An 8,548-nucleotide genomic window follows, 5' to 3' on the forward strand; every position below is an offset into this window, starting at 1 on the left:
CCTGTAAAGCCAAATTGGATGTATTTTCCTGCAGCGATACTGCACATCTACATACATCTGCCGCCACCGCCGCCATCTTGTTTAAATGAATGATTGATTTCCCTCAATGCAAACAGGCACAAGTGAGACTTCCCCTCATAAACTACCTTCTTCATTCGACAGTTTGAACTCCCATGGTCGTAGTTCACCAGTCTGCCCAGTTGCTTTTAACCTTGATTTTCAGTCAAGTCATTAAACAGTTTTTATRGGAATATACTGTATTCATTGTTGGTTAAGATACAGACATAATTATTTTGTAAAACTCATTTTACGTGCTTATTGGACAAATTAAGCCTGTATGACGCAATCAAGCCCATTCTCAGTAAGACATAGAAGACCAGTTGGATATCTAACCTCCAGAATCCTSCGGGTCAGACACGTTCCTTCAGTCTGCAGCCTGAACAGATTTTTGATCCCAAACAGTTCCCCTTTGTAGACACCATTTCCCTGCACCGCCTCAAAATACCGCCGAGCGCTCTCCTTTTCAACAACAGAGCACTGCAGTTGCTGATGGGAAAAAATATATACATTTTTAATCATTAATAAAATGCTATCTGTCTTCATTTCCAAATACATTATTTTACTGTATTCTGATTATTTCAGAAGAGGATTTGTATTTAATCATGTTGTCATTTTGGTAACTTTTATAGTTGAGTGATTTTGTTTAATCCAATTGTTTCAGTTATAATGTCAGATTCTGGTTAGTAGGTTTCGAGCACATTAATGTGATATTTAAATAAGCTACAAAAAAATGACAATAAATCATAAATTTTTGCTCATAACGGACTGGTACCTGTTTGTAAACTTGTCTGAGGTAGATGATCTCCTCTACAGTTCCCAGGGAGATCAGACGAAAGACAGTTACATCCCTGCACTGGCCAATGCGATACGCTCTGGAAGGACATAAACGCACAAAAATAAAGACACACGGGACGACTTTATGTGATGCAACAATACAAAAAACAACAAAAAAAAAACAATGTCTTGGTTTGAAATTAAGCAGAAATGAATATTTAATGTATAAACTCAAATCTTTATTGCATACCTGTCAATAGCCTGAAGATCATTGGCTGGATTCCAGGTGGGGTCAAACAGCACCACTACATTAGCACCTACAAAGTTAAGACCAAGACCACCTGCCCTGATAGAAGAAATATTTTTTATAGGTTTAATTTGACCAAATTCTAAAAACCACCTTTTTTTTCTTTCTTTTTTTTTTATAGCAAAAGTACAATTTACAGTTTTGAAAGGATAAAAAAATWTAAATTTCTGTTGCTTTAAGAAGAAACTTTGAATTCTTAATATTTCCAACTAACATGGTGGAAACGAGGCAGAGGTTGATGTGAGACGAGCTGTTGAAGTCTTTGACAATCTGGACTCTTTCTTTGGATTTGGTGGATCCATCCAACCGGCTAAAATCCAGTCCCTCCGCCATGCAGTAGCTCTCCAAAACATCTAACAGCTGATGGAAAATAAAAACWATAATATAAGTTTCATTTATCTGAAAGCACTTATTAAAAACTTCAAGAGATCGACTAAGTTCAAACGAAGGCTCTAAACAAACGTATCTTGTGTAAAACAATATTCACGGGATTATTTTCAGCTCTCAGGCTGTATATTTTTACATATTCTATAGGGTAATTTAAGCTGGACCCTTTATGAACTTTTTAATCTCAAAAAAGCAAAACACAGGTCATAAAAATACGACCTCAGAGCAGCCACAAATATTATTGCATGATATCAGGTGACGGCAACCATGGGGTTTTGCAGAAACTAATTATCTTTAACGGTCTAATTGCCCTGCCAAAACCCCAGAGGTAAGCCTATAAATGTACAGTACATCATGAGAAAACCATGACTCCTATAACTATTTTTATTCTTTCAACCAGMTAATAGCAGAGGTACTTTGGAACAATGCTAGTCTTTAAAGGGGGAAGCTGAATTAATCAGATTTSAACAGATGTGACTAGGTGTAAGAGTTTCAATACAAAGCATGTTCCAAAATTTAAATCTGAAAAAAGATATATATATATTTTAGATTGTGAGTAGCGATTCACTGTCCTACACATAAACATTAAACCCAGCAGCTCCACCAGATCTGACATACACTTATAGCAAAAGATAGTAATTCTCAATTTAATTAGTATTTTGAAAAGGTCTTAGATTTCAAGAAAAATTWTTAAAATACAGGTTGTTACTATCAGATCTTCAATCAAGAATAAAGAGCACAAAAACAGGATATATTAAAAAATGTAACTAAAAAAKTAAATGTGGAATCAGTGTGTTGAGGACGCACTACTAACATATTTAACCTTTGTCATTGTTGGCTTCTTAGTTTCTCATTTTGCTGAGGAAGAACTTCACCCCYCTCTCCATCTGATGCTTCATGTTACTGATGTGCTGTAGATTTGATTCTGAACTTGGGATCAACGTCCAAAAATCCATTTTAAAGCTAAACGTAGCCTTTAGGCATTTTGCCATATTTCTGAGCACTGAATGATCTGACCTTTCAGTGAACTTGCTGTGGGGTCCACTGTTGGAAAAATTGGCAACTGTCTTGAATGTTTTCTACTCATGAATCATTTTTTTTTCTCTCACTGTAGAATTGATTGACTTAAAATTGTTTGGGAATGGCTTTATAACCCTTCTGACATGCAATAACAGCTGCTTCCTTCAGATAGCTGTTAATGTCTCTTCTCCTTGACATTGTGTAATGTTTCCCACTGCTCTTACAGACATSTTTACATTTATTAATGACATTTAATCAGGTGCATTTGACTAGAAGCCCTTAGCAGCTACAGATTCCCACCCAAGAAACTCTTATAAAAAGTAAGTTTTATTACTGATCAACTCWACTTTTTTGTGAATTTGTTTAACAAATTCCCACAGAGTGTAATATGRAATACATAATACAAGTGCAGTTCTCACCTTGGTCGAAAATGAAAAGATCAGCACTTTATCTCTCTTTTGTAGATAATATTTCAGCAGCTTCTGCAAAACCTAAAAGAAAAAGTGTCATCCAGTACTGAAATACATTTAGAAGAGCATACAAAAAAAGTCCTAAATCAATGTTTTACCTTCATTTTCCCACTGTACATTGGATCCGACAGAGCCTCAAATGCTTCATTTTTGCATCTCCATACAAACTCTGGAAACTTCTGAAAAACCTTTGTGCAAACGGAATTCACGTATTTTTCCTACAAAATAACAAATAAATACTTTCAAATCAATGCATTCTTCATATAAATGCCTTCAAGACAGTTCCAATTATTAATATGAATATTTAAATAAAAAAATCCTATAACTTTACCTGTTTTTTACTGGTACCTGGATTAGACTGAAGGAGAGCTGCGTGGTTAGCAACTTTCCTCAATATAGCCAGGTAACTAAAGTAGAGCTCCTTTGTTGAAACACCTTCAGAGTTTTTCTAAAAAATAAAGAGAGAAAATTTGCATTATTTGATATTATGCCATATGCTATAAAATAGAGACTTGAGCAAAAGGAAACCTTTGTTTTTTTCTTGATTTAGAAAACTGAGTATCAAATATTTCTAGCAGGCTTTACTGATGAATAAAATGACACTGTAGACAATTTAGTATAAAACAGACACAACAGACCATCTTGAGAATACAGAATCTCATAATGGTAACAAACAAGAACTAACATCATAGCAGCAGCTTCTGCGGGTGCGTCCGCTTTGGCAGTCACATTTCTCTGAAGATCTCAGCAGCAACGTCACATCGTCAGTGTCCAGCACTGCCCGATACACCGTCTGCTGAAAGTCTGTCAGAGAACAGTACACCACCTGGAACACAACACATCAGGAAAAACTCTCCTCAATATTATGACAAGCTGGAGGAAAGCAAATCTACGTTTCCTGAGAAAGGAGAAAAGACTGCGGACATTAATTCTGAGAAACTTTAACATATCACAACTTACCCTGTCATTCTTTTTTGGTAGTTGCTCTTTGATGAGGGCTTTGGTTCTCCTCAAGAACAAACGAGAAATCTTCATCACCAGAGCTCGGACAGTCTTCCTCGCTGTAGCCAGGGCACGTTTGGTTGCACTGTGTCGCTGCCCTTGTTCTATGGGATCTGAGAACTTGTTCTTGAAGTGTCCCAAGCTCCCGAGACAACCCGGTATGGCCCTAAAATAATACATTTGTTTATATTTACGTACATATTCGTTTGTTTACATCTTGTTCTTTTGGTCTCCAAACTGGAGACGCTCCTGCGAGGCATAGCACTAACCACACCACAGCCCTCCACTTGACCAGTACTCTTAAAAATGTTTAAGAGAACACAAAAAGAAAACTTTTAGAAAGCCTGGAGCACTGTTGTATTTGAATACTGCGAGAAAACCTGACGCAAAAATACAAAGATATGAGAGGTGGCTTAAGACTGCTCCTTTTATAAAATAAAACCCACCAGTCCATGACACACCACAGCTCTTCAAGGTTGTTCTGTAAGATGGTGCCAGTGAGACCAATTCGGACCTAACAGAAACAAAAGCACGAGGACCAACAACTTCAGTTAAACAGAAAAAACTAACAATCAGTTATTATCTACAWGTTTTTCCAAAATATCAATTTTGGCTCAAACCTTTTTGACAAACGAATGCTTTTATTTAACACTTCTAATGCCATTAGCATTTGTCACTATTAGTTAAAAACTCTGAAGATTATTCTGAAACAACAAGATAAAGTCAAAAGCTCTCACCTTACACCGCAGCTCCTTCATGGCCTGAGTGATCTGAGAGTTTGGATTTTTTATCTTGTGGGCCTCATCAACAACCACCGCTGACCAGTCCAACCTGCACAGCAGGCAGCGACATTTTAGTTTTTAAATCATCACAAATAAGTAGGTAATTTAATCTTTTTTATACATTTGGTCAAGACGTGTATATGAACTTTATTTTATCTAGCTCCCAAATCATCCCACGCACTTCCATTGTGAGGAAAACTCTATTCGATTTTGTGACACAAATACAAGCAAAACAAGAGATACTTAAACATTAAAGTTAGCTGATCTTCCAACAGCACAAAGAACAGCATTTTTGGAGCCCCCAAGACTTAAAAACTGAGTTCTGCCCAAGTGTTTAGAAAATCTATGGGATCATAAAGTTAAGCATTGTATATGTGCAGCCTGCACTTTATCACATGTGATATACAGCGGGTAAAATAAGTATTGAACACGTCACCATTTTTCTCAGTAAATATATTACTAGAGGTGCTAATGACATGACATTTTCACCAGATGTCGGTAACAACCCAAGTGATCCATACATACAAAGAAATCAAACCATAAATGTCCAGAAATTAAGTTATTTGTAATAATGTGGAATGGCACAGGGAAAAATTATTGAACATATGAAGAAAGGGAGGTGTAAAAAGGCATGGAAAGCCAAGACACCAGCTGAACTCTCTCAGTAATTAGAAAGCAAGCCTGCCCCTTGTCAGTGCAAGTTAATATCAGCTGGTTCAGTCCCAAATGATGGCCAGGTATCACACAAGAACCATCTGATGATGGGTAAAAGTAAAGAGCTCTCTCAAGACCTTCACAACCTTATTGTTGCAAAGCACAATGATGGCATCGGTTACAGAAGAATGTCTAAACTTCTGAAGGTTCCAGTGAGCACTGTTGGGGCCATAATTCAGAAGTGGAAAGAACATTATTTCACCATAAACCGACCACGACCAGGTGCTCCTCACAAGATTTCTGACAGAGGAGTGAAAAGAATTATCAGAAGAGTTGTCCAAGAGCCAAGGACCACTTGTGGAGAGCTTCAGAAAGACCTGGAATTAGCAGGTACATTTGTTTCAAAGAAAACAATAAGTAATGCACTGAACCACCATGGCCTGTATGCACACTCACCACGCAAGACTCCACTGCTGAAGAAACAGCATGTTGAAGCTCCTTTAAAGTTTGCTGCACAACATTTAAACAAGCCTGTGTAATACTGGGAGAATATAGTCTGGTCAGATGAGACCAACATTGAACTGTTTGGATGCCAGAATACACATCATGTTTGGAGGTCAAATGGCACTGCACATCAGCCCAAAAACACCATACCAACAGTGAAGTTTGGAGGTGGGAACATCATGGTGTGGGGCTGTTTTTCAGCACATGGTACTGGCAAACTTCAAATAATTGAAGGAAGGATGAGTGGAAAAATGTACAGAGACATTCTTGATAAAAATCTGCTTCCATCTACCAGGATGATGAAGATGAAACGTGGCTGGACATTTCAGCAAGACAATGAGCCCAAACACAAAGCCAAGGAAACTCTCAGTTGGTTTCAGAGGAAGAAACTAAAGCTGCTGGAATGGCCCAGCCAATCACCTGACCTGAATCCAACAGAAAATCTATGGAAAGAACTAAAGATCAGAGTTCATAGAAGAGGTCCACGAAACCTTCAAGATTTGAAGACTGTTTGTGTGGAAGAATGGGCCAAAATCACACCTGAGCAATGCATGCCACTAGTTTCTCCATACAGGAGGCGTCTTGAAGCTGTCATTGACAACAAAGGCTTTTGTACAAAGTATTAGATAAATTTCAGTAAGTGTGTTCAATACTTTTTCCCTGTGCCATTCCACATTATTACAAATAACTTCATTTCTGGACATTTATGGTTTGATTTCTTTGTATGTTTGGATCACTTGGGTTGTTACCGACATCTGGTGAAAATTTCATGTCATTAGCACCTCTAGTAATATATTTACTGAGAAAAATGCTGACGTGTTCAATACTTATTTTACCCGCTGTATATCCAAATGTAAGTTTAAGGTTGTTATGTTTCTTTTAACGTAGCTGCAAAATTCTGACAGCATAAACATTAGTCTTTTATGTTTTTCCTTTGAAACTTAAATTTCTATGACAGCTTGTTAAGACACTAACTGATCAAGGGATTTAAAGTAATTCTCCAGGCTGTGCACATTTTCTCATCTCTTCTTAGCTCATTGTTGCTTTACTTTTCATAGTAAGGTGTGTTCTGTAATTATTACTTGTTGAACTGATCCAAACAGAGCCGCAGCGTCTCATAGGTGGTGAGAGCAATCTCAATGCGACCGTTCTTGATGCGAGCCAGTTCCTCCTCTTTCTTCAGTCCGTGGATGACCACACACTGGAAGTAACCCCATGTGTCCAGTTCATCTTTCCAGTTGTACAGCACTGACAGAGGAGCCACAATGAGAAACACCTGGACCAGACCATGAAAACACTTCAGTTTGGCTGATGACAAAACAATACTCTGAACCTGCAGCACACGACCAAATCCAGCAGGCATTTGAAGAAATATCTAGGCTAGTGGCCGATTTCAACACCCACTTTGCTCGGATTACTTTGCTTGGAGGATATCTGAGACTGCAGAAACTGAGGTCGGTTCTTCTCCACGTCCTCCCACGTGCCCGTTTTGTGCAACACAGCAGCAAGAAAACCTATGATCTATGATACAAAGGTGAAGAGATCAAAAGCAAGAGAGACCACATAAAGAACAGACCCTTATTTTGACAAAACTTGACATAATTTTGCAGCTCATGTTGTGTACCTGTACAGTTTTTCCAAGACCCATGTCATCTCCCAGGATACAACCAGTGGAACGGATGTAGTTATTGTAAATGAACCTGATGCCTTCCCTCTGGTAATCCCTTAAGTATCTGTTGATAGTATAAGGGACTCTGTCTTCATCACTCAGCTCCAAAGGGATGCAGAGACTGAGGTCAGTGGTGCTGCCAGGAAACACTGGTTTCTCCTGGGTAAATTGGTCCAATCCTGGTCTCACAAGTTTTTGAACAGGTATGGCTTCCTCGCCTTCTTCTTCTTCTTTCTCTTTTGCATGTTTTGTGAATTTCACCCATGCGGTATCTTTATTATGGGTGGTGGTGGTCAGTCTTTGAATAGTAGCGTCCTCCAGAATGCCATCTCTGTATTTTGGAGCCAAACGATGGTCACCTTCATACCGTTTTGCTGTAAAATTGCATCAGTTATTAGCAAACATTCACATGAACAAACAAGCTTACTTTAATTGACAGATCGCAGTTTAATAATGTGGATGCACAACTGGACAAACCTTAATAAAAATGAGTGCAAAGTCGATATAGGGCTAACATACAATATACACTCCTGATCAAAATCTTAAGACCAGTCAAAAAAGTGCAAGAATTTGAATTTTGCACTTTTGGATCTTAAGAAGATTCTAAGTAGAGCTTCACAATGTTAAAAGAAGAAATCAACGTAAGAGACAAGAACTTTTGAGCAGGGAATTGTCTGAAAACTGCATTTACACTCAAACATGATTTTTTTTCAGCTGATCAAAAGTTTAAGACCATAGCTCAAAAACCCCCGGAACCCCCCCAAAACAGAAATCAAAGTGTCAAAAAAAGGACTCAGTAGCTCCACCATTCTTGTTGATGACTTCAAACAATGGTTTAGGCATGCTTGATGCCAGTGTTTCCAGGAGGCTAGTGGGAACGTTGCTCCAAGTGTTGAAGATGGCTTCACGAAGGCCATCC

General features: G+C 38.2%; 1 protein-coding gene across 2 annotated transcripts in view; it reads right to left on the bottom strand.

Annotated features, from left to right (window-relative positions):
* The window catches only part of ercc6l2 (excision repair cross-complementation group 6-like 2), a 19,510-nt gene that overhangs the window by 9,637 nt on the left and 1,325 nt on the right, over nt 1–8,548 (bottom strand). The window contains exons 2-15 of one of the 2 annotated variants that reach the window (XM_014002679.1): nt 7,585–8,003; nt 7,365–7,481; nt 7,043–7,236; nt 4,758–4,851; nt 4,467–4,534; nt 3,979–4,186; nt 3,704–3,844; nt 3,350–3,466; nt 3,117–3,236; nt 2,968–3,039; nt 1,356–1,501; nt 1,085–1,180; nt 833–932; nt 394–546 (exon numbers count right to left, since the gene is read on the bottom strand). In XM_014002679.1, the coding sequence (XP_013858133.1) occupies nt 394–546; nt 833–932; nt 1,085–1,180; nt 1,356–1,501; nt 2,968–3,039; nt 3,117–3,236; nt 3,350–3,466; nt 3,704–3,844; nt 3,979–4,186; nt 4,467–4,534; nt 4,758–4,851; nt 7,043–7,236; nt 7,365–7,481; nt 7,585–8,003 (2,045 nt within the window). Of the gene's footprint in view, nt 1–393; nt 547–832; nt 933–1,084; nt 1,181–1,355; nt 1,502–2,967; nt 3,040–3,116; nt 3,237–3,349; nt 3,467–3,703; nt 3,845–3,978; nt 4,187–4,466; nt 4,535–4,757; nt 4,852–7,042; nt 7,237–7,293; nt 7,482–7,584; nt 8,004–8,548 lie in introns of those variants that run through there. The other variant, XM_014002680.1, reaches the window with a different exon arrangement.

This window comes from Austrofundulus limnaeus, unplaced genomic scaffold, assembly GCF_001266775.1.
Source record: "Austrofundulus limnaeus strain Quisiro unplaced genomic scaffold, Austrofundulus_limnaeus-1.0 Scaffold14, whole genome shotgun sequence".
Classification (NCBI taxonomy): Eukaryota; Metazoa; Chordata; class Actinopteri; order Cyprinodontiformes; family Rivulidae; genus Austrofundulus; species Austrofundulus limnaeus.